This window comes from Apium graveolens, chromosome 3 (genome assembly GCF_009905375.1).
Source record: "Apium graveolens cultivar Ventura chromosome 3, ASM990537v1, whole genome shotgun sequence".
Taxonomy (NCBI): Eukaryota; Viridiplantae; Streptophyta; class Magnoliopsida; order Apiales; family Apiaceae; genus Apium; species Apium graveolens.
This window is the reverse complement of record NC_133649.1, coordinates 82799102-82825794: the sequence shown is the minus strand read 5'-3', so window position 1 is coordinate 82825794 and position 26693 is coordinate 82799102. Positions and strand designations below refer to the sequence as shown.

Genomic DNA, 26693 nt, shown 5'->3' with positions numbered 1-26693 from the left:
CGCAAGTATACGCGTTCGCAAGTAATATAGAATACTTTCTAGTTCGTTCCCTCAGAGACTCAGACTAAGTTATTGTCTAATTAAACTCACTCACCAATGTATGATTACTTCTCAATGTTAAGATAACACTTAAAATTGTTGATTAAATATTAACTATAATTAACTACTTAATTAACCACTTAACTAACACTTCAATTTATCAATAATAAAACACTCATGAGATCACAACTTCATTATTACTTCCGTCTATAGCCATTGTTATTACCTTTAGCATGTGACAGTGATGATATTAATCGAATAACACGAAACTGATAAAAGCCAACTTTCATTGTACTAATACCATTCTATCAAACATCCACAATTAAGATAGAAGTTGAATAGTAATCAATTATGTTGAGTTCCTATATGTCTACAGAAATTGACAACACAACGATTTAAGCACAAGTTATTCCTTTTTGATTACATAGGGCAAATAAAACTGTTAGAGTTACCCACTAATCATGCACGACGTACATGAACCTATGCTAGCATGGCAAGTTCTAAATCTCAAGATCCACCGTCGCTTCACAAGAGATTAACACCCTATCTTATATGTTCGCGACGCACATAAGACGAATACGCACAACCAATACTAGATATCATGCAATCATCACATACTAAAGTATTAAACAATTAACTAAAGAATTCCATAATAAATCCGTTGCAACCCCATGATCACGATTAGCCCATAATAGAACTTATCGCCATCATGGGTTCATATGAAATCATGATAAACAAACACAAGAAAATAACAACTAAACTAATTATATTTAAACAGAGTACGTCACAAGAGTAAATAAGTCAAAGCAAGAAAACTAGCATCCAACGTTACAACGAAACAAGAATCACAAGAATATATGCTTCCTCTTCGTTGCGGTGTGCTAAATCGGTCTTCTTCCTTATCTCCTTCGCTTCTTGCAAAACACAATCTAAAACATAATCTCCTCTTAATACTTTGTGAAAAACGTCTCAAATCTACCTATATAATAGTCCCATAAAACTCAGATTACATAGAAGTTGGAAGCCAAACAGAAGTAGAAGTCTAAAATAATTCAGTTTTTTCCCCGACCCTGCGCGGCCGCTCAGCATTTCTGCGCTGGCGCGCAAGGCTGCTGCGCGGCCGCTCAGCATTACTGCGCGGGCGCGCAGGACCCTACCGGAAAATTTCCAGGTTTACTCCGTTTCTTCGCCGTAATCTGCCCGTTCTTTTCCTCTCGCAATGGTGAACACATGCCAAGGCTTATTCTTGATGATTCCTTCTCCGAAATGCAACTAATACCCTGAAATGCATAAACACTAGAAAAATGCATCAAATACACAAAATACTTGATTTCAAGACACCAATTTAAGCCATTTTAAGACATTCTAAGTGGTATAAAATGCCACTTATCACACCCCCAAACTTAAATCGATGCTTGTCCTCAAGCGTCACAGACTCAAAAACAAATAAAAATATGCATGAATGCAATCTATATGAAAATGCAACGATCCCCCTTACTACAATTAACCAACCAAATTGCCACGTCTCAACGAATGCAGTTAGACACTAAAGATCAATAAACTCATGCAAACGGACATACCGCCAGAAACGTGGTGTGTGCAAATGCTTAACAGATATGCTTTGGAACTAGACCAATTACTATGACTAGACTATCCTCAAAACAATCCTACGATTATACAAAGAATAAAAATTCTAGGCACAAAGTGGTATACAACACTACAAGAACTCTGGAGCTTACTACGGAATCGTGCTTTTTATTTACAACTCAAATGCTTATTTGACCGTGCAATGAGTGAGGTCCACAAAAGACTTATACAATGGTATCCATGTAACGAGCGTTAGGTTAGCGGATCCCAGACTCTAAAAGCCTTAGGTCACTAGGCACAAAGTCCCCTAAGAACTTAATAACTCGAATACCAAAGAGCCCACTCTTGATCAATTATGCAATTTTTTTTTTTTAATAACTCTGAGCAAGTGCGTTTCGCTCCATCTTGCTCAACCCTAGACTACTCGCATAACATGCGAGCCGGCTACTAGCCATTTGACGCCTAGCCACCACTAGCAACAAATTCCATTTTTACTCCATTTTTTTTTCTTTTTCATGCCTTTACCACTAAGAACCTATTATCCAATTCTAAGCATAATAAATAGATTATCCTCGAAAATAATCAGATCATAACAACAATCTAGTCCTTAAGCATTCTCTAAGACTTAGTGACAATACAAGTGCTTCTAGCATGCATACCAACCTACACAACTTAATATCACTTTAATGCTATCACTACACTCGTATCAATATCACAATTCAGTCGAAAAATTATTGCAAAAGGGATCATGGTATATGCATGAGCTATATGATATGACAAACAAATAAAGCTATATATAAAAAAAAACTATATGACAAAAATTATGCAACTATATGAACTAACTATCATGAATATGCAGCTATATGACACACACAAAATATTCCTTAACTACCACCCCCAAACTTAAAATCTTCACTGTCCCCAGTGAAGGTAGTAGAAAGGAACACAGGGTATACCTACTCGGAGTCATCATCATCATCACCCTCAGTGGGTGGAGTATCAGGCGGCGGGTATGCAGAGTCCTCACCAAAAACTGGCCACTGGATATCAGCTCCAAGGCCTCGAAAAGCAGTCCCTAACGCAAGGGTGAGCTCCTGAGCAAACCTGCTCTGCGTCTCATACATGGCATCCATCCGCCGTGAAAGCCTCCTATACTGGGCATCACCCATCCCAGCACCCTCCTGAGCTCTCGAAGAACTAGCCTCACCACGCCCTGGCCTGGCCATAGTAGCACCTCGTGCTGGACGCCCTCCTGGAAGACGATAACCCAGCCCATGCTCCTCAGGCTCACCACCGGTCCACTCCTGCATCCCATTCAGAGTGCCAGAATCTATCGGAGCTGCTGGTGCTCATGAGCCGGCCAGTTCACTCCTACTGCTCGGCATAGCTTTGTAACCGTGGATGCATAAGGGATGTTCATATGCTTTGCTCCCCTCAAAAACTTCAGAATTCCTTGGTAGATAAACTCACCAAGGTCCACATAGTATTCCTCATTCAGAATTCCCCACAACAACTGTGCTCTCTCAACTGTGACCTCGTGTGCATGTGAAGAAGGCAAAATATTAGCACATATAAATGCATTCCATGCACGGGCATACCTGTTCATGGCGATCGCCGGAAAGTGACGATACTCATTATTGGCTGTACTGCGGTTCCAAACTGTGCCCGGTCGACAGAGAGTCGCACAAATCAAATTCAAGTCAAAGTCCTCAGCAGTCTTTTCATTCCAGTTCTCCTCCTTGGGCTTCCTTTCTCGCTGTCCAATCACACGGCGAATCGTCGCAGGATGATAATCAACCGTCAGCCCACGAACTACAGAAAACCCATTCTTTTCAGCCTTCACGTAGAACTCGCTAACAACACTCATCGGTACTGCTTCGGGTGACTCACAAAAAGCTATCCACCCCTTCTCTGCAATCATGGGCAACAACTCACCATCCCTCCCTGATGGTAAAAACCCCCTCTCCTTCAGAATCGGCTTCCCCAACAGCCTAGTGTACTCCTCCTCCGCAGCTCTGTCAGTTAACTGAGGCCTTGCAGCAGTACCCCTTGATGAATCAGCAGTAGGAACTGTGCTGCTGCTGTCAATAGTGCGTGCTCTCTTGGGTGCCATTGATTTGTGAATAAAAGTGTGTAAGAACTGATTTTTGATGTTTATGCGAGGGTTTAAGTGTAGGAAGTTTGTGGGAGATATGTGGGATAGGTGTATGTATATATAGGGTGTGGAGTAGGTTAAATTAGATTAGGAGTGGGGTTGAGGGATAAAATCATGGGGTAATGGGAAAAAAATTCGTGGGTTTATGGGCTGTGATGGGTTTTTTTGTGTGTTTTTGTTTTTTTTTTCTGAACTGTAAAAAAAATTTCTGGAACTCGACCCCTGCGCGGCCGCTCAGCATTTCTGCGCAGGCGCGGCCGCTCAGCATAGCTGCGCGGGCGCGCAGAGGGTCTCTGGAATTTTTTTTTTCAGCCCCTGTTTTCTGATTTTTTTGTGTTTTTGGATAGGTTATTAACTTCTAAGGGTTCCTGTAACAACAATTCATGGGTTGCCTCCCACGCAGCGCTTCTTTTTCGTCATTAGCTTGACGTTCCGTACCTTTCTCATGTAATCAACAACATGGCACTAACCACCTCTCGGTTTGCCATGTCCCCATAGTAGTCCTTCAACCGCTGACCGCTAACCTTGAATGCTTGGTCCGAATCATTCTCAAAAATTTCCACCGCTCCATGTGGAAACACAGTTTTGACAATAAAAGGTCCAGACCACCTTGATTTCAACTTCCCAGGAAAAAGTCGGAGCCGAGAGTTGAATAACAGAACTTGTTGCCCTGGCACAAATAACTTAGGATGTAGCTTCCTATCGTGCCACCTCTTCACCTTTTCCTTATACATTTTGTTATTCTCGTACGCTTGAAGTCGAAATTCATCAAGTTCATTAAGCTGAAGCATTCTTTTCTTACCAGCTGCATCTAAATCCAGGTTCAATTTCTTCAATGCCCAGTAGGCCTTATGCTCAAGCTCCGCCGGTAGATGACATCCCTTACCGTACACCAACTGAAACGGTGACATCCCAAGTGGAGGTTTGTATGCTGTTCTGTAAGCCCAAACAGCTTCATCGAGCTTTAAAGACCAATCCTTCCTTGATGGACAAACAACCTTCTCTAGAATGCGCTTTATCTCTCTGTTAGACACTTCCGCTTGACCATTTGTTTGCGGATGATAGGCAGTAGCTACTCGATGATTCACATTATAACGCTGCATCATAGAAGTGAACTTACGGTTGTAAAAATGCGATCCTTCATCACTTATGATTACCCGAGGTGTTCCAAACCTTGTGAAAATTTGCTTATGAAGAAAATTTAGCACTGCCTTTGCATCATTTGTCGGTAAAGCTTTAACTTCGACCCATTTTGAGACATAATCGACTGCCAGCAAGATGTACTGATTATTGCAAGACGAGATAAAAGGCCCCATGAAATCGATTCCCCATACATCAAAGACCTCGACTTCAAGCATCACATTTAATGGCATCTCATACTTCCTTGACAAATTTCCCACTCTTTGGCAACGATCACACCTTAAAACAAACTGATGAGCATCCTTGAACAAGGTAGGCCAGAAAAAACCTGCTTGCAGAATACGAGCTGCCGTCTTCTCACCTCCATAGTGTCCACCATAAACCGTGGAATGGCAGTCTCGTAATATCCCCTCCGTCTCACAGAACGGGATACATCTCCTGATGATCTGGTCAGCTCCCTGTCTAAACAAATATGGTTCATCCCACATATACCACTTCACCTCATGCAGAAACTTCTTCTTTTACGTGGATGTCAAATTAGGAGGCATTATATTGCTGACAAGATAGTTTACAATATCTGCAAACCATGGTTCTTCCTCCTGAATTGCAAACAACTGCTCATCCGGAAAAGATTCATTGATTAACGTTCTATCTTGTGAAGTAGAATCGGGATTCTCCAACCTAGAGAGATGGTCAGCTACTTGATTCTCAGTACCTTTTCTATCTTTGATCTCTAACTCAAATTCTTGAAGTAAAAGCACCCAACGAATGAGTCTCGGCTTCGAATCCTTCTTAGAAATCAGATAGCGAATAGCTGCATGATCAGTGAATACTGTCACTTTCGTACCAAGCAGATAAGATCGAAATTTCTCAAAGCCAAAGACTATAGCCAAAAGCCCCTTCTCAGTAGTGGTGTAGTTCAATTGGGCCCCATTTAAAGTTTTACTCGCATAGTAGACCACATGGAAGAGATTTTTCTTGCGCTGTCCCAGAACTGCACCTACCGCATAATCACTCGCATCACACATCATCTCAAACGGTTCTGTCCAATCTGGTGCTATAATAACTGGTGCCGTGATCAAACTCTCCTTGAGAGTTTCGAATGCTGCCAAACATTCATCATCAAATTTAAAAGGCACATCTTTCTCAAGTAAATTGCACAACGGCTTAGATATCTTTGAAAAGTCCTTGATGAATCGCCGATAAAAACCCGCATGACCGAGAAAACTACGGATTCCTTTCACCGAATTAGGTGGGGGAAGATTTTCAATGACTCCCACCTTGGCCTTGTCCACCTCCAGACCTTTGCTAGAGACCTTATGCCCAAGGATAATGCCTTCACGCACCATAAAATGACATTTCTCCCAATTAAGTACCGAATTAGTTTCCACGCATCTTTTGAGTACGGCGCGCAGATTATTCAAACATTCATCATATGAGTGTCCAAAGACGGAGAAGTCATCCATGAACACTTCGACGTTATTTCCAATCATGTCAGAGAATATAGCCATCATACATCTCTGAAAGGTGGCCGGGGCGCCACATAACCCAAACGAAACTCTACGAAAAGCAAATGTGCCAAATGGACAAGTGAAGGTAGTCTTTTCCTGATCCTCTGGTGCAATACAAATCTGATTATACCCGGAATAACCATCCAGAAGATAAAAATACTCATGTCCCGCCAATCTGTCAAGCATTTGATCAATGAATGGGAGAGGGAAGTGATCCTTCCTTGTGGCTTTGTTCAATTTTCTATAATCCATGCATACTCTCCATCCTGTAACTGTTCGAGTAGGGATGAGCTCATTCTTTTCATTTGCGACCACAGTGATACCTCCTTTCTTAGGTACACATTGCACGGGGCTCACCCACGAGCTGTCAGAAATAGGATAAATGATGCCTACATCTAGCCATTTCAGAATTTCTTTCTTCACCACCTCCTTCATGATCGGGTTCAGTCTTCGTTGCTGTTCCACAGTTGGCTTACTTCCTTCCTCTAGCAGAATTTTATGCATACAATATGAAGGACTTATCCCCTTGATGTCTACTATGGTCCATCCTATAGCCGATTTGAATTCTCTCAAAATCCTTAAGAGCTTATCTTCCTCACTACCTGAAAGGTCAGCTGAAATAATAACAGGTAACGTAGATGAATCACCTAAAAAAGTATACCTCAAGTGTTCAGGTAATGGTTTAAGCTCCAAGGTAGGTGCTTCCTCTATTGATGGTTTGAGCTTCCCTTCAGCATTCTTAAGGTCAGAAGTACCAAGAGATTCAAATGGTATGTCGAGCTTTCGCTTCCATGGAGAAGCGTTCAGATATTGTAATTGCTCGTTGCTATCTTCATCATCGCTGTCAAAATCCCCCACTAAGGCCTTTTCCAATGCATCAGACATTAGCATGTGATCGAGTTCCGAAGTAACTACGGAATCAATCACATCCACTTTTAAACACTCCTCATCTTCTGTAGGGAATTTCATTACCTTGAATACGTTGAAGGTCACATCCTGATCTTGGACCCGCATAGTAAGTTCCCCTTTTTGCACATCTATCAAGGTACGGCCAGTAGCCAAGAAAGGCCTCCCCAAGATTATGGGAATCTTCTTATCTTCCTCAAAATCCAGAATTACAAAATCTGCAGGAAAGAAGAGCTTATCCACCTTGACAAGTACATCCTCAACTATGCCCCTTGGGTAAGTAATGGAACGGTCAGCCAATTGTAGCGACATGTATGTGGTTTTTGGATCAGGCAGATCCAGCTTTTTAAAGATCGACAAGGGCATCAGATTAATGCTTGCTCCCAAATCACAAAGGCACTTGTCAAAAGTTAGATTGCCAATGGTGCAAGGAATGGTGAAGCTTCCTGGATCTTTCAGTTTTGGTGGTAACTTTTGCTGCAGAACAGCGCTGCATTCTTCCGTGAGAGCAACGGTTTCAAGGTCATCCAGTTTCACCTTCCTTGAAAGAATAGTCTTCATAAACTTCGCATAACTAGGCATTTGTTCCAGAGCCTCGGCGAAAGGTATATTGATGTGAAGTTTCTTGAACACCTCCAGAAACTTCCCGAACTGTCTATCCAGCTTTTGTTGCTGCAATCTCTTAGGAAAAGGTGGTGGAGGATAGAGCTGTTTCTCCCCTATATTAGCCTCAGGCAGAGTGTGTTCAACAGTACTCTTCCTTGGTTCCACCGCTTTCTCCTTTTGCTTAGATTCTTCATCCCTAACTTCAACTTTGACTTCTTTTGCCTTTTCAGCATCAGCTACTTTTCCAGACCTTAAGGTAATAGCCTTGACTTGCTCTTTGGCTTCCTTCCTGCCTGGTACTTCCGTGTCACTGGGAAGAGTGCCAGGTTGATGATTGAGCACTGCATTGGCTAATTGACCGATTTAATTTTCCAAGGTCTTGATAGAAACCGCCTGACTCTTGCACAACAGCTTAAGTTCCTCAAAATCAGCACTAGTAGGTGCAGCTGCACTTCCCTGTTGAGGATATGATTGCCTTGTAGCATACTGCTGTGGTTGCTGGAATCCAGGTGGGTTAAACTGTTTACTTACTCCTTGCTGATATGGTGGCTGAATAGCATTCTGATTATTTCCCCAGTTGAAATTTGGATGATTTCTGTTGTTAGGATGATAGGTCGCTGGCACAGGCTGCTGTTGTCGCTGATAATTATTCACATACTGAACAGATTCATTGACAAGAGAATACTGATCCGTAGCATGAGAACCTGCACAAAGCTCACAAACCATAGCTATTTGATTAACTCCATACGTAGCCAGAGAATCACCCTTCATTGATAGCGCTTGGAGCTGGGCTGCAATAGCGGTGGCTGCAACAACTTCCAGAATACCTACTACCTTGCCTGACGTCATCCTCTAAGTTAGGTTTTGATGCTCATTTGCAGCCATCGTCTCGATAAGATTATACGCCTCAGTATAGCTTTTAGCCCATAAGGCGCCTCCAGCTGCTGCATCGAGCATGGGCCGAGATTGGGCTCCCAAACCATTATAAAAACCAGTGATTACCATCCAATCCGGCATTCCATGATGTGGACATTTTCTCAACATTTCCTTGTAGCGTTCCCAAGCCCCGCACATAGATTCTGTAGGTTGCTGCGCAAATTGAGTAAGAGCACTCCTCATAGCAGCAGTCTTTGCCATTGGATAAAACTTCACCATAAACTTTTGCGCAAGATCTTGCCACGTAGTGATTGACCCAGCTGGTTCAGAATGTAACCAGTCTTTAGCCTTATCCCTCAGTGAGAATGGGAAAAGCCTCAACTTGATAGCCTCATCCGTCACGCCATTATACTTAAAAGTGCTGCAGATCTCGACAAAATTCCTTATGTGCATGTTGGGGTCTTCAGTTGCCGCTCCTCCAAAAGAAACAGAATTCTGCACCATCTGAATAGTGCCCGGCTTGATTTCAAAGGTGTTAGCTTGAATAGCCGGATGAAGGATGCTTGACTGAATGTCATCAATTTTAGGCCGAGAAAAATCCATAAGAGCTGGATCAGCTTGAACAATACGATCTTCCATGTTTACTGGTTCTTTCTGCTCAGTTCCTGAATCCGAATCCTCAAAATCTAACTTCTCCGGTGTATCAAGAACTTCGTCTTTCTCCTCAGCTGTATCTAAGGTCCTCTTGCGAGCACGAGAACGAGTTTGCATAAACGTTTGCTAAAGTACCTGAAACACAACCGAAAAGAGTAATTAACTACTACGTCCTAATCACCGAGTCCTAATGACCAATGATGGTAAGTACATAAACTAAACAAATACGCCGAGTCCCCGGCAGCGGCGCCAAAAACTTGTTAGGGCGAAATCACGCACTAATATTCACGCAAATATACGCGTTCGCAAGTAATATAGAATACTTTCTAGTTCGTTCCCTCAGAGACTCAGACTAAGTTATTGTCTAATTAAACTCACTCACCAATGTATGATTACTTCTCAATGTTAAGATAACACTTAAAATTGTTGATTAAATATTAACTATAATTAACTACTTAATTAACCACTTAACTAACACTTCAATTTATCAATAATAAAACACTCATGAGATCACAACTTCATTATTACTTCCGTCTATAGCCATTATTATTACCTTTAGCATGTGACAGTGATGATATTAATCGAATAACACGAAACTGATAAAAGCCAACTTTCATTGTACTAATACCATTCTATCAAGCATCCACAATTAAGATAGAAGTTGAATAATCATCAATTATGTTGAGTTCCTATATGTCTACAGAAATTGACAACACAACGATTTAAGCACAAATTATTCCTTTTTGATTATATAGGGCAAATAAAACTGTTAGAGTTACCCACTAATCATGCACAACGTACATGAACCTATGCTAGCATGGCAAGTTCTAAATCTCAAGATCCACCGTCGCTTCACAAGAGATTAACACCCTATCTTATATGTTCGCGACGCACATAAGACGAATACGCACAACCAATACTAGATATCATGCAATCATCACATACTAAAGTATTAAACAATTAACTAAAGAATTCCATAATAAATCCGTTGCAACCCCATGATCACGATTAGCCCATAATAGAACTTATCGCCATCATGGGCTCATATGAAATCATGATAAACAAACACAAGAAAATAACAACTAAACTAATTATATTTAAACAGAGTACGTCACAAGAGTAAATAAGTCAAAGCAAGAAAACTAGCATCCAACGTTACAACGAAACAAGAATCACAAGAATATATGCTTCCTCTTCGTTGCGGTGTGCTAAATCGGTCTTCTTCCTTATCTCCTTCGCTTCTTGCAAAACACAATCTAAAACATAATCTCCTCTTAATACTATGTGAAAAACGTCTCAAATCTACCTATATAATAGTCCCATAAAACTCAGATTACATAGAAGTTGGAAGCCAAACAGAAGTAGAAGTCTAAAATAATTCAGTTTTTTCCCCGACCCTGCGCGGCCGCTCAGCATTTCTGCGCGGGCGCGCAAGGCTGCTGCGCGGCCGCTCAGCATTGCTGCGCGGGCGCGCAGGACCCTACTGGAAAATTTCCAGGTTTACTCCGTTTCTTCGCCGTAATCTGCCCGTTCTTTTCCTCTCGCAATGGTGAACACATGCCAAGGCTTATTCTTGATGATTCCTTCTCCGAAATGCAACTAATACCCTAAAATGCATAAACACTAGAAAAACGCATCAAATACACAAAATACTTGATTTCAAGACACCAATTTAAGCCATTTTAAGACGTTCTAAGTGGTATAAAATGCCACTTATCACTTCGAAGAATTGATGAAGAGAAGAAAATTTTTGTACTTCATGAAGAAGAAGTGAAGTTTTGGAAGAAAGAAGCAATGAAGTGGAAATATTTGTTTTTTGGTCTAGCTCTGGTATTTGTTTATGGTGTATTCCGTGAAAAATGAATTGACAGTCGATGTAATGTCTTCATTGTAATAGCTCCTAAAGTCGATGTAATGTCTTTCATGTCTTCATTCTAATGACCACTTGCTCTACATTATTTTATGTACTTTTGTAATGAGTTTGCGATTAATTCTGTATGATCAAATGAAGATTAATAAATCAGTGCGATAACAATAAAAAGATGTCAAATTATCCTTGCAATACCATTCAAAAGATGTCCAAGTTACCAAGTGGTACAACATACCACTACTGTCTCAACAAAAGTAGATAATCAAGTTTGAAAATACTACTACTGATGCAAGGTTAAGTCTAGATAATCAAGTTTGAACATAATATTAGTTGAACATAATACTAGTTGAAGATAATCAAGTTGATAATGACTTAAGTCTAGATTTTCCAAGGTGCTTTCTTAACACCATTTCCTTGTTTAGAAGCAGCTCTGTTACTCCTTTTTGCTGCAGCCTTTAACTTCTTTAGAGTCTTAGAAGTTTGGTTTGGTGGAGTTACTCCTCTACTTGTTTGAACAGATGGAGGTTTGATGTGTTGTGCCTTACTCCTTTTTGAGCTTGGTTCCTGAAAATCAGAATCTTCAGCTACTGGAGTTTTTTCCTTTTGTGCTACTTTTCCTCTGGTTAAAGTGGTTGTTAAAGTTTGATGTTCTTCCTGACCCTGGTTGCTTTGGCCTATTGGAGTTGCAGTGGTGCTTCTCTTCTGGAAACATTAAAGTGAAGCAAAATTATACCTTCTTTCCACAGGTATAATTCAATTTTAACTCAAACATAAACTGAAATGACTTTACCTTCTTTCCACAGATCCTTGTATTATGACCTTCTTTCCCACAAGTGCCACACTTCACCTTTGTCTATCTGATAATGGTAGGTTGGGAATTTAATGCAAGTAAATAATAAAAATATTAAAAGAGAGGAACATACCTTCTGTCTATCTGATATGAAGGCCCACTCTCTATCATTAGCAATTTTTAAATCTTGACTTAAATATTGAAGAAAACAAGTCCAAGAATCAGTTATTTCAGACTCAACAACCCCCCAGGAAATAGGGTACATGCCATCATTGGCATCTACCCCCACTGCTGCCAGAAGCTGACCACCATAGGGTCCTTTTAGGTGGCACCCATCAAGCCTTACAATCTTCCTACAATTCTCAGTAAATGCCTTCTATAATGGTCCAAGACATACATAAAATCTCAAAAATCTACCCCTTTGTTCACCAGGCTCAGGATCTTCAGTCAATATCTTCACAGTACTTTCAGGGAGCACATTTCTTATTGCATAAGCATATTTCCACAATATTTTGTACTGATCCGCATGAGTCCCATTAATCTTCACAAGGGCTCTTGTCTTTGCCCTATAAATTGCATGTTTGCTGACATGACATTTCAGTTCATTCACAATTTTCTTGTGAAATGCACTAATAGGCCAGGTAGGATTCATGCGTATATCTTGCTCATAATAATCAGCTAGCCACTTAGAGTTAATCTGTTTCTGATTGAAAGTTGGAATACAAGTATGTTCCTTGATGTAGGTTTTGATCTGATAAGTTGTTGACCTACCCTTTGGAGATGCATAAATCCTCCACTTACAGGGTTTTTCACAGATGTACTGAACCTTTTTACCAAAATTCCTGCAGTTGATGATTGGCCTTCTTTCTAGTATGACATGTTTCTTTACAGCTTGCCTGAATGTCTTTGAATCCTTAAAACACAATCCAACTTCAAATACAGGCCTCACCATGTCAACATCTGGATTAAACACATGATATGTGACTTCAACCTCCTCATCAGTTGAATTGGCAGCAATTCCCTCTTCATCAGATTCAGCATACACAGTTGAAGCATCATCCTCCTCCTCTACTGTTTTACCTTTATCCTGAAAATGCATGTTCTTCAGTTCATCCACATTATTATCAAATATTAACTCATCATCACTTTCATCCTTATTGTTGCTGTCAGAATGAAATGACTCCCCATCACTATCATCTTCATATCCATCCCACTCAGAATCATCATCATCTGTATCTAATGGATCAGAGAAATCTTTTTCCAAACCCTCAAATTCTCTAAGCTCCTCTTCTTGGTTAATCTCAACTTGTGTGCTAAAACCAAAATCAAAGTTGGTCCAATGCTCATCTGGCCTAGGGTATTCTGCAATAGTATACTCAATTTCAGGTAATTCTGGCCTAACATTCTCATCTGCGTACCCAACCTCCACATCTTGTGTGTAATTCTCAGCTTGTGTTGGTGTCTCATTTTCCCACACTACTTTTTCATCTGGTTGCGATACACGTAAAGGAGGGACTGTTGACACAAATATGTCAACATATCTAGCCTTTGGCATTAAAGTGCACATTAGCATGACTTCGTCATCATTATCTAGCTCAGCACAACCCCTTTCCATATCAGTACCAGGCAACCTATACCATATTTTAGAATAACCCCCAACTTCCCCAACCTCTTTAAGCATATGACCTATTTCTATTAAACTCATATGATCGGCATCACAGTAATCAAAATAATCTATACTACCCCCAACATAACATTTGGGTTTCTCCTTCATTTCTCCACCATGGTATAATTTAATTGAAAAGAACTCTATTTCTGCACATTTATTCATATACAGATACAAAATTTATATATAACAAATACACAATTAAGGCAAAAAAAAAAGAATATACATATACAATTATAAAACCTTAAATGTACAACAATCAGTTACCATCAGTTACAATTATAATCAAAGTTACCAATCAGTTGAAAACCCTATTTTTTGCAACAATCAGTTACCATCAAATAAAACCCTAAATTTCAAGCATAAAACCCGAAATCAAGGAATCAAAAATGCCTAAATAAACTCATAAAAAAATAATATGAAAAAGTATACATGCAAGGGCTTATGAAGCATACCACGATAATCAGGGCATTCCCGCGGCTTGTAGACCTCAGCATCTTCCTTCAGTCTCATATACCAACTCATATCGTCCTGATCGAAACTCTGCAATTCTAGGATTTTTATCGCCTGAGAAGAGAGAGATGAGGGAGACTAAAATCACTATACTTGCAATTGTAGGGAAAATGTGTATGATAAAGGCCACATCTTACATCGATGATATTACTATTTTACCCATGCTTCCCTGATTACAATCCTAACGCCGTTAAGTACGAGATGACGGAGAGGACACAGAGCCCCTTCGATTTTTTTTAAAAAAATTAGCCATTAAACTGGCTAAATATTTAATTTAGACAACTCCGTGCAATTATATTATACTTCAGGTATACAATCTGCAATTAAGTCAAAAAAATACGCTGCCACAAAACACCCCAATTTGGGATGTTGGAAATTGTTAACTTTTCGATTGGGAAGCAACCCTCTCCAACCTCCTATACGACATCCAGCAAATCCAATTCCCCAAACAGGATTTCATCAGCCCCAACCCAGCCCAGCCCAGCCCAACCCCTATCCAAATACAGCCTTAAACTTCAGTGATGAACTTGACCAGAAATAAAACGTCTTTTATTTTAGATTGAATAGTAATTTCTAATTATTATACATGTGTAAACAAAAGCCGCAACCTATTTTTAGAATTTATAAAAGGCAAAAAGAAGTCAAACACACATCAATGAAAAATTACTAGTCAGTTGGCCTTTTACATCCCTGGTAAATTCAAAACAAGACACTGGACGAAGCTGTTACGTTGTCGACGACTAGATGCCGAGGTTAAGTTCTCAAGTTCTCCGCTGCATTTATTAAGTATTTTTTTTATGCTAGAACCACACGTGGTAAAAAATTAATGGAAGAGATCGAATGCAAAAAATCACGAGACGTTATAGTTTCGCTCCTGCAAGGGATAGCGGAACAAATATCATTATTTTTGTTTCAGTTTATGTGTGTTGTTTTTTATTTTTTCAGTCAAATTAACTCAATTTTTATTATAATTAATTATTTTATGATATTGAAAAATTTAAATATATATATATTAAAGTAGAAAAAATATAAATTCAACTTTCTAGTAATATATTTTTGTAATAGCTTCTGAGTATATATTATAGGAAATATTTTGGTTAAAATTGGGTCTATTTAATTATGTAAAATGCTTGCAAGATCGATAAAACTGAGACAGGAGGAGGAATATTGAAATAGTCTCGTAAAAATTGGTGGAAGGTCAACGGAACAATAAAATGTATTAACAAAAAGTGAAGTGTTTGAATTTGACTATAAAATTACTCCCACTAGTATCCAATCCACTTGCAGAAAATAATCGGGAAATTGCATTTTCTCTCAAATTCAAATAATTATACAAAGTCAATTCATAAATAAATTCACTAAAAATCAAAAAACAAGTCGATACGATGAAAATACAAATTCGCCGCATAAAGAGGCAAACGGAAGCATCAATCCACATGTATATAGAGAGATTAGAGTTATATACATACACCGTGACACGTTTACGCGCTCCATTAATTGTGTGTGACCTTCCTTGTGATTTCACAAGTCAAATTTCTAGATAACTCTCCACAGATCCCCTATATATACACACATTACATACACGCTGATAAAATTAAATCTCGCAACCAATTCATCAACACGATTTAAACACAAAACCTCAGAAAAACGAAAACAAACATGTCAGGGTATCCACAGAACAACGCGTCGGGTTACAACTACGGAGCTCCACCACCGGCCCAACCCTACGGAGCTCCACCGAACCAGCCCAACCCTTACGGCGCACAGCCACCGAACCAGCCCAACCCTTACGGCGCACAGCCAGCACCATACGGTCAGGCACCACACGATCCTAACAAACCAGCTAAAAATCAGCCCTCAGCTCCGTACGGTGGGCCCGGACCAGCAGCAGCGGCTCCGTATGCACAGCCTCAGCCTGGCTATCCTGCGCCTGGTGGTTCCTATGGAAGCCCGTTCGCGTCGCTGGTGCCTTCTAATTTCCCGCCTGGCACAGATCCCAATGTGATTTCAACGTTTCAGATGGCTGATAGGGATGGCAGTGGGTTTATTGATGATTTGGAGTTGCAAAAGGCGTTGACTACTTATAGAGAGAGCTTTAGCCTGAGGACTGTTCATCTTCTCATGTATCTCTTCACCAATTCCAACACTCGCAAAATCGGTACCGTTTCCCTTTTTTTATTATATAGTTCTTAGTTTTCCGCTTCTGTAGTTCTCCGGTTCTAAATTATTTATTAGTTAGTTCTCGTAGTTCTCCGGTTCTAAATTATGTGTTTATGTATCGCAATTGATTAGGTCTTGTAGTCCTCTGGTTCTCGTTTGTATATCGCAATTTTTTAGGTCTTGTAGTTTTGTGGTTGTCGTTTACGTGTATATGTACTGCGTTAATATGTTTAAGTAAAGCCACAGTTGTGTTGTAAGGAGAGGTAGAAGAGTGAATTTAGACAGTTGAATACCTGAATTGAAGTACTTGTTTATTTTATTTAATTTGAGTTGTGTGCTGAATTTACGTAACTGATGAAAACAGGGCCGAAGGAGTTCACATCTGTGTATTACAGTCTTCAGAGCTGGAGGGTGAGTGTTTGATATTTTTACTAGAATTGCTTGATTTAGGTATACTAGATATGTGATGTGGTGAATGTAATGGATGTGACTTGTATTTATGTGTTTAGGCGATCTTTGAGAAGAATGATAGGGATCGTAGTGGTAAAATTGATGCTTCTGAGCTGAGAGAGGCGCTGATGAGCCTTGGATTTGTGGTGTCACCTGTGGTTCTGGACTTGCTGGTATCCAAGTTTGACAAGACTGGTGGAAGGAACAAGGCTATTGAATATGACAACTTCATCGAGTATGAATCGATATCACTAGTTCTTGCTCTATGTTTTTAAAAGTTAGAGTTTCTTCGAACTAAATCTGACTTTCTAACATTTTGTTTTGTTTTCTCTTTTGTTTTTTGGCTGTTTTGATTACAGGTGCTGCCTCACTGTGAAGGTATAGCTTCTTTTCAAACATTATGGTTTTCTGAATTTTTATTTTTTCCACATCGTGTATATTGTGGTTAGTTAGCTATAGACAGTAATGGTTGAGTTCGTAGGGAATTATTGAATTACCTGTAGACTCCAGAGATGTTATTTGATTAATATATTTTTGGTATAACATCTGTTGCGACTTGGAGTGTGAAAATTAAGATTGACATTGTATTGTACGTAAATATTGGACTCTGATAGTGGCATGTGTCTGATGAATCAGTATCTCTTGCAGGGACTTACGGAGAAATTCAAGGAGAAGGACACTGCATACATGGGATCGGCTACGTTCACTTATGAGGCTTTCATGCTCACTGTTTTACCTTTTCTCATTGCTTAGAAAGTAATGTAACACGTTTTCTTGTTGGTCTAGTATGATTTAATATGTTTCTAGTGGAGGATGGTAGTACTACGTTTTGTAATAATCTTTTGGATGAAATGCGTACCTACGGAAATGCTTTAGCAGCTGCACTTTGTTATTGTCCCAATGTATTGATATGCATGGGTTGTTTATTTGTAATTCTACGGAGTTCAGATCCTGGTACTAATTCCGACTGAATTGAACTACGTCTCCTTTGCCTTACTCTTATGATACTTATCCTATCCTATTTTGCTTTGGGGATTCCAACTGCTAGTTTAAGTTCAAGTTTGTTTTAGTTTTGCCTGCAAAATTGATACATCCCACCAGAAATTGAGTTAGTTGTGGCATATTATGTGGATTGACTTTTTTGGGTCAGGCTAGAAGATTGACTTACTCTTGTTTGTTTATGGCCTGTGGGAATACTAAAACATTAGAAAAATCACCTAGTTGGAATCCTAGAACCTGGATTCTTAAGTCAGGTGTCTGAGTTGTCCATTTTAAGTCAACTATTCAAAGTCTATCATCATCTTCTTAAGGCGATCCATCTAAATAAGCTTTTAAGTTATTCAACTATAGTCTAGCTACTCCTGGAAATTACTGTATTGTTTACGGCAGTTTTTGTTCATTTTGCAAGTTTGAATAACGTTGATAAATTCCAAATATTTTTTGCCTTTTTTCGAATCGAGAGCTGTTGAACCACTAAACTACCGTCTCGACTCTCGATCACTTATTTCATAAATCAGTAGTTGACCCTGATGACTTGTATTATATTACTAGCACAACCAGTTTTATGCTAAACACCTTTTATGAAAAAAATAGTAGATAATTATTTAAAAATTAATGAAATAAGAAAGAAATCAAAAGGTAATCGTTCCGCACTTTGTAACTATAATATCTTCGAGAAAAAATGATCCATTAAATTCAAAATAGAAGTAATTTGGCATAAAATATCATTTCAAGAAATTTTTAGTTATTCCTTAAAATTTAACATTCTGCTCATCTTCTCATTTTTAAGGAGCCACGTCCGATTTTTCATTTCATATTTCATTTTTATGTATACAACATTTATTTTCCTCTAATTCTAATACTCTTTTCAAGACACATGAATTTCATTATCAATTTATCTGTTATATATATATATATATCGATACAAATTAATATTAGAATACAAACTATATAACATTGACCAATTACTCATTGATATAGGTATAATTAGTGATCATAAAATAATTCATTGATAGTGCCAACACTCATTTACTGATTAGGATTGTATTATGCAATTTAGTTATTCTCAGTAATTTAGTAATAATTTTTGTTTAATTTAATGATCGCCACAAAATTGTTAATATATAATTTATTTTTGTATTTAATAATTTTCAGTATTTTACAAAAAAATTTGTAATTCTTATTTTAATTTAGTTTGTATTAGAGTAAGACACTTTCTCTCTCTCACTTTCACTCTATCTCTATACACACACACACACGTATATATATATATATATACATATATATGGGCAATTAGAGAATTTATTAAGATATTTTATTTATTGTAAATGTACTAAATTACCCCTCATAACAATACTATATTAATGACTTATAAATTACATCTGATTTAATATGATTGTATTAATTATTGTAACTCATTATTACGTATATTTGTTACAATTTTATCACTTAACATTAACAATTTATAACTATATATACAAATTTTATTTATCTTATTATAATTTTAACATTAAGCATGATTATACAAAATGTTTAATTTATATTATTCTGAGTAGATATATCAAACATAGGAAATTTTTGTATGAAGACTTAAGCACGAAAATCGGAAGTTATTTATCATTCAAATAATACGAGGAACTATCACAAAAAAGATATTTATTCTCGTTCGACTAAAACTACATGTAAATAAAAATCATATTGGAAATTTTAAGATATACGTGTTGTGGAATAAAAACTAGGGTTGTGATTGCAATTAAAGCTAAGGTTGTTGAGTTCCGAATTTTAATGACTGTTCTCGCGGTGGGGACTAGCTGTTCTCGCAAGATACCTACAAATCTCCGTGCTGTAAATAATCAAGCCAAAAATGTAATTCTTGGTTGAGTGATAGAGCCCCTTATATAGATGTTGAGTCTAGGGTTAGACCGGGGTAGGACGATTTGGTGGACAAGTCTCCTACTTAGATGATAAGTAGGACTCTCATAGACGGCGGATTCTGGATCCTTTCTAAGAGGAGCCCGTTTCCATGTTGGATACAATGTTGATGTCATTATGGACCTCACTCTCAGGTCTGCTCGGCGGGCCTATCACGTAGTTGATTTTGTGCCGTGGGCTACACGACCCATTTTGGGTCGTGGTCGTCACAGTCTGCTCGGACTATCAACACTAATATTGGGTCGTGGCCGTGACGACCTACTTTGGACCGTGGTGTCACGGGTTTGACCAGTCAGTTTTAGGATACAATTAATTCAACATTTGCTCTAATTACTAATATAAGCTAATTGACTATTTTAGGATTGATACCGTGACGACCTAAGTTGTTAATTAACCTTAATATAAGCTAATTATAAATTATATTACACTAATTTTCCTTAACCAAGGAAAATTGGCCCTAATCGGGCTATTTTTGTCTAATTTTTACTAACCGGCCCTAATTAGGGCTATTTAATAAATATGACAATTTCGATTTTTCGGCGAAAAATCATCAAGAATTTTCGTCCATGTTCGCCTTGGTGGATCAAAATTTTCATTAATGGACGCGACGGGGGAGCTGATTTTCCATCGTCTCAGCGATAGAGGACCGAGGGCTCCCCTAGAGCCTACTCGACCTGCTCTAGTTGGCTGAAAGACTCCATGGTGGAGGCCTACTCGGCCGAAAGATCCCTTTCTTTTTTTCCTTTTTTTTTATCTTCGTGTAGGCGACGGTGGCCGAGAAATTCTCCTGGAGTCCACTCGGCTAGGGGTGGCCATCATGCCCCCACTCGGCTGGGGGTGTGGCCGTGGTCTCCTTGGCTAAAAATTCCCTGGAGGCCACTCGGCTGGGGGTGGCCACCATGCCCCCCACTCGGCTGGCGGGTGTGGCCATGGCCTCCTTGGATGAAAATTTCCCCTTTTTTGCGTCACCGTGTAGGCGACAGTGGCCGAGGGGCTCTTTTGAAGCCCACTCGGGCTAGGGGTGCACCATGCCCCCTACTCGACTGCGGGTATGGTCGTGGTCTGCTTGACTGATTTTGTTTTAAAAAAACCTGTACATATATATTTTTTGTGGGGTGGTTGTCTCCTACTCGGCGGAGAGGCTCCTCTGGAGCCTACTCGGCCAAGGGTATACGACCCCAAAGCTCTGGCTTGGTTGCAATGCTCTATACAGCTTAAAAGACTTCAAATGTAATCCCACTCTTTTGAGAGCATACGAGATGGCTGCTACGGTTGAAAAGCCTTTAAATGTAACCCTACTCTTACAAGTTCACTCTTCTGAGGGTATATGAGGTGACTATCACGGGCGAAAAGCCTTTAAATGTAATCCTACTCTTCTGAGAGTATACGAGGTGACTACCACAACCGAAAAGCCTTTAAATATAATCCTACTCTTCCGAGTTCACTCTTCTGAGAGTATACGAGGTGACTACCGCGACTGAAAAGCCTTTAAATGTTTGAAGTTAATTTTCTAGTAAATTCATTTCCAAGGTTCCTAATTCATTTACTCCCTCTGTCCCATTGATTTCTATACGTTACTTTTTGGCACTCTTTTCAATGCTCATTTAAAACATAATTCCACAATATTTTTTAATTTTTTTTTTATGAATAAAAGTTTCATGTTTAAATTTTTATTCAAAACAAAAAATTTTCAAAAAAACATTACGGAACTATATTTTATAAAGACCTCAAAATGCGTGCAAATAGTAAACGTATAATAATCAATGGGACAGAGGGAGTACTTAATTAGGGAGATTAACGTCATTAATCCTAATTAGAGACTAACTGTAACAGCCCGAACTTTCGAACCATTAAATCTAAACCAAAACTAATACAAAATACAATCTATTTATCCAAAATTCAATAACAAAGGAGACTATTACAAAAGTCCAAAAGTCAATCTACCCCAATACTAAGTCCTCAAACTTGAATGCTATCCAACTCGAACTCTTAGACAAAACCTGAAATAATAAAAGATTGAGCTGCGAAGCCCAGCAAGAAACCAATCGATCCAACTAGTTGGGCCAACTAGCACGTACATATATGATAAAATACGATGATCTATACGATATGATATACGAAACAAACACTTTCAATACACTTTAATATTCTTATTCTTATTTGATACATACCATATAAACAAAAATAATTCAAAACTCATAATCTATGCCACGACAACTAGAACCCGGTGATAACGGTCCTAAATTTTCTAGAAAACTGTCACTACACTCCGGTGACTACGGTCCTAAGTTCTTATTCAATATTTTTATAAACCATGGCCTAAATCAGAGATCTAAAATTATTATCTCGACACCTCACATATACAAAAATACATATACTATAACACATAATACTTTCAAATATATCATCACTTAGCCCATATTTTGATAATCAAATATAAACGCATGACATACAATTCTAAATATATTAGCAAGATCGATCAAAAACTTACCTTAAAATCTGACCAGATATGAAATTAGCTTTTTTGACCCACTAAATGATGTTTTCTTGGAAAACACGAAACACGAAAGTTGAAGAGAACAAAAAGACCTTTCCGAAAAGTCCACAATTAAAGAATTATGACTTATAATGAATTTTCTACGAATTTTATAAGATGATGATTTTTGTGTAAAAGAGCCCTACGAATTTTGATAATAAAAATGAGGAAAACGAATATGATGTATTTAGAAAGATACAAAATACTATATCTTAACCTACGAGTTATCCATATTAGAATCTGATCGAAATTTTAGGCCCATTACTCTAATTCAATTTTAAATCCTAATCCTTATTTAATTTTAATACTTTTTTCTATTATTCTATTATTAATCTAATTCTAAAAATTACGGGATATTACATACTATCCTCCTTAAAAAGAATTTGGTCTCCAAATTCAAAACAAACCTATACGTCTACGCCCCCTTATCTCTGATAGGTCAAACTTAAACTACGGTCCACAGAAACGCATCATAGGGAATGTACTAGTCCCACACATAATATACTCCGAAAGACAGTCTGCTCATGATACCAACTGTAACAACCCGTAATTCTGGACCATTAAATCTAAACCGAAACTAATACAAAATATAATCTATTTATCCTAAATTCAATTACGAAGGAGACTATTATAAAGCGCGGCTAAGAGAAGTCCAAAAGTCAATTTACTCCAATACTAAGTCCTTGAACTTGAATGCTATCCAACTCGAACTCTTAGACAAAACTTGAAATAATAAAAGAATGAGCTACGAAGCCCTACTAGAAACCAATCGATACAACTAGTTGGGCCAAGTAACACATACAAATATAACAAAATATGATAATCTATACGATATGATATATGAAATAAACACTTCTGATACACTTCAATATTCTTATTCTCATTCGATACATACGATACACATATCACATAAACAACATTAATTCAAAACTCATAATCTATGCCACGACCACTACAACCTGATGATAACGGTCCTAAATTTTCAGAAAACTGTCACTACAATCCGATGACTACGATTCTAAGTTCTTATTCAATATTTTCACAAACTATGGCATAAATCAGATATCCAAAATTATTGTCTCGACACCTCATATATATAATAATACATATACTATAACACATAATACTTTCAAATATATCACCACTTAGCCCATGTTCTGATAATCAAATATAAACACACGACATACAATTTTAAAAATACTAGCAAGATCGATCGAAAACTTACCTGGAAATCTGACCAGATCTGAAATTATCCTTTTGACCTACTAAACGATATTTTCTTGGAAAACACAAAACATGAAAGTTGAAGTGAACGAAAAGACTTTCTGAAAAGTCCAAAATCAATGAATTCTGTCTTATGATGATTTTTTACGAATTTTACAAGATTGCTGATTTTTATGTAAAAGAGCTCTACAAATTTTGATAATAAAAATGAGGAAGGAGAATATGATGTATTTATACAGATACAAAACCCTATATCTTAACCTACGAGTTATCCATATTAGAATCTGATCCAAATTTTAGGTCCATTAATCTAATTCAATTTTAAATTTTAGTCCCTATCTAATTTTAATACTTTTTCTACACTAACCCTTGATCTTAGTTTTAATTAAGTGTACTCAAGACTGTCTCCATAAATTCAGCTAGTGTTCCTTTGCAATATGCCCCGATGAAGCTTTTATTCGTTAGTTATACACTTTTCCTATTTTCTTCGAGTAGTTTTAGTCGTCTGTAGGCATTTAACCTGTAAACAACCTACAATCGGGAAACAACCTGAGTGGTGACCTGCTTTAGCAGGTGACCTGCTCCCTATAAAAGGAGGGGAGATGCATTCATTTTCATTCACTTCTCATTTCCTAACTTCTCAAATTCTCTCTAGTTCTATCTTCTTCAATTTTTTCAAGCTTTGCTCAAGCTCTTCTCGAAGATGTCTAAAGGACACAGCGGCCCTTCTCATGATGACAACGACGGGAATGATGGTGAGAACAACGGTCCTTATCCCTCCGTGTTCGAGATGCTTGCTCGTCGAGCGAAGGCAAAGTCACAACGAGGTATGCTGCTTAACTGTTCTATGTCTTTGAAACCTTGTTCGATAACTTTAAGTTCGTCAAACATGTTCCAAGACTTAGCCGATGAGTTCCCGGCTAGTGTTCATCTTGATGCTTATAACCATGTTAGTGAACTCAAGAAGAGTGACTTCAGGTAGATTAAACAAATATATAGCTTCTCTCGGGGGATGAAAGTCTGTATGGCTCGTGATAACGACCGAACTTGTCACTGGAGTCTTACTCGCTTATCTGTATTCGGGAGTTCTATCCTTTCAGGACTAAGGTTCCTCATCCATCCCTTTATCTTGAAGATGCTATTAGAGATAAAAGCTCATCCTTTCCAACTCTATCCGAATGCATGGGCTTTGATCATTGTGTTCATAGTGAGATACCATCATCTGGGAATTCCTTTGAGCACTACCATCTTCAAGAGTATTTTTCTGCTTAAGAATTCTCCCTTGTTGAGGGATGGATGGGTTCAAATCAGTCATAGACCCGGGGTTGACTATATTGTTAACTCTCTTTCCCTTCCCGACTCTTATCATGGCTGGAACAAGAAATTATTTATTCTTGAGTTAGAAGACGGTAACTAGGGAGATCTCTTTGTGCCTAAATTTGGCAACATAGTCGATCATCCCGATCATATCTTGAAACTTACTGTTCTCGAGTGTTATGCCCGAGATGCTCTTATCAGTGATAAGGGTCGGACTCACTTTCGGCATATTGTGACCGAGAGAGCGCTAGTTGAAGCCGTACTTAACGGTCTTTCACTTGAGGTTATTTTAATTATTCATTCTTCAATCTTGAACAAATTTGTTCTTATACCAATGTTTTTCCTATATTGTATCAATTGCTGATTCCTTGGACATAGAGGCTACCAAGAAGAGGATGAAGCCCACACAGAGGATGATCAATAAATCTACTAAGAAAGCAAGCCGTCTTCCTCCTAAGGTTCCCACTTTCTTGGAGGAGTCCTCTGGAGGAAAAAGGAGGCTCAAGGGTTTCGATGGAAACTGCAAGACTCCTTTTGAACCCGCTTGGGGATATGTGGCCAAGAATTTGTGATCGGGTGTCCGGAGCTCGCCTTAGGCTGGTCTAAGTATGCAATCACTGCTCCTGACCTGATCGAGGTCACCATCCTTGACAAGCTTCTGAAGGCGGATATGTTGGGGGCTCATACCTTGTATGAGGTATGTTAAATCCTATTAGAATAATTGAAGTTTTCTAATCTGTTTTTAGGTTCTACTTGAGCTTAATCTGACTAGTTTAATCGGCTTCACTAACTCCTTGGTGCTTGCCCACTCTCTTTCAGGCCAATGCTTACTTCAACGCCTTATCTCTTCAAGGGCGCAATCTGATGAGACAGAACATTACCTTATAGAAAATAAAGAACAAGTGAGAGAAAGATTTAATGAGTGGGAGTCAAGGGTTGTGGTGGCTGAGGACAGCAAAGCTGCGCTCCGAAAGTAGTATGATAGCCTCGCGAGGAGGAAGAAGATGGAGTGGGGGATGATGGTTAATCTCTATCATCAGACAAATGAGTTTCTTCAGTTGATGGATCAACGTGATGATGAGATGCATCCACTGAACATGTCACTTGGTTGAGATTCGGCCATTACGAAGGTTCATGGTGTCTATCTCGATGTTTTTCATCCAGAAGACTTCCCTAATCCTTTGGCCTCATCTGACATTATCATGGTCATCCAAGCGCCTGACTCAGAGCCTGTTGTGAGTCTTCAACACTCCGGATCTAGTTCAAGCTGTTCTGGCTCCAGGGGAAAACGACTGTTCATGACAAAGCTAAAGGGAAAGCCCCTGTTCGAGGAAGTCCTAATGAGAATGCGCCATTCAAAGTCCCTTATATGAGAAGGTTTGCGAGCCCATTCAAGGAAAGACGATTCAGAATTAGGGTTCCTCCTCTTTCTATTCGAGGATCTCTGATAGCGAGACCAATGAAGATGAGGATAACGGAGAAGTCACGAAGATGATACAGAATGAGGATGAAGAAGAAGGCTCCTCCGAGGAGTAATCTCCCGGCCTTGCATGGCCTTGATTTCCTCTTGTGGCTTTGATTCAGAACTTATTTATTCATGTTCCTGTGTGTCCTTAAGATATCAGATATGTTTCCTAATTGTCCTTCAGGACTGACTTGTGATCCTTCGGGATCTTCTATCTTTTATGCAGTAATAGTTTGTTAATTTACGTATCTTCTATTTTCAATATTTGACCTTCCATGGCTTGCACTTATCCACTGC

General features: G+C 38.6%; 1 protein-coding gene and 1 non-coding gene across 2 annotated transcripts; both read left to right on the top strand.

Moving 5' to 3' along the window:
- The first annotated feature begins 8959 nt into the window (after nucleotides 1-8959).
- On the top strand, nucleotides 8960-9066 carry LOC141715974 (small nucleolar RNA R71). Its single transcript, XR_012572712.1, has one exon. It is a non-coding gene; the product is annotated as a small nucleolar RNA R71 (small nucleolar RNA).
- A 6749-nt stretch (nucleotides 9067-15815) lies between these two features.
- LOC141712514 (calcium-binding protein CBP-like) lies at nucleotides 15816-17919 on the top strand. The gene is made up of 5 exons (XM_074515484.1): nucleotides 15816-16471; nucleotides 16838-16884; nucleotides 16983-17158; nucleotides 17283-17301; nucleotides 17572-17919. Exons 1-5 carry the CDS (start codon nucleotides 15973-15975, stop codon nucleotides 17674-17676), a joined length of 846 nt encoding a protein of 281 aa, XP_074371585.1. The 5' UTR covers nucleotides 15816-15972; the 3' UTR covers nucleotides 17677-17919.
- The last annotated feature ends 8774 nt before the right edge of the window (nucleotides 17920-26693 follow it).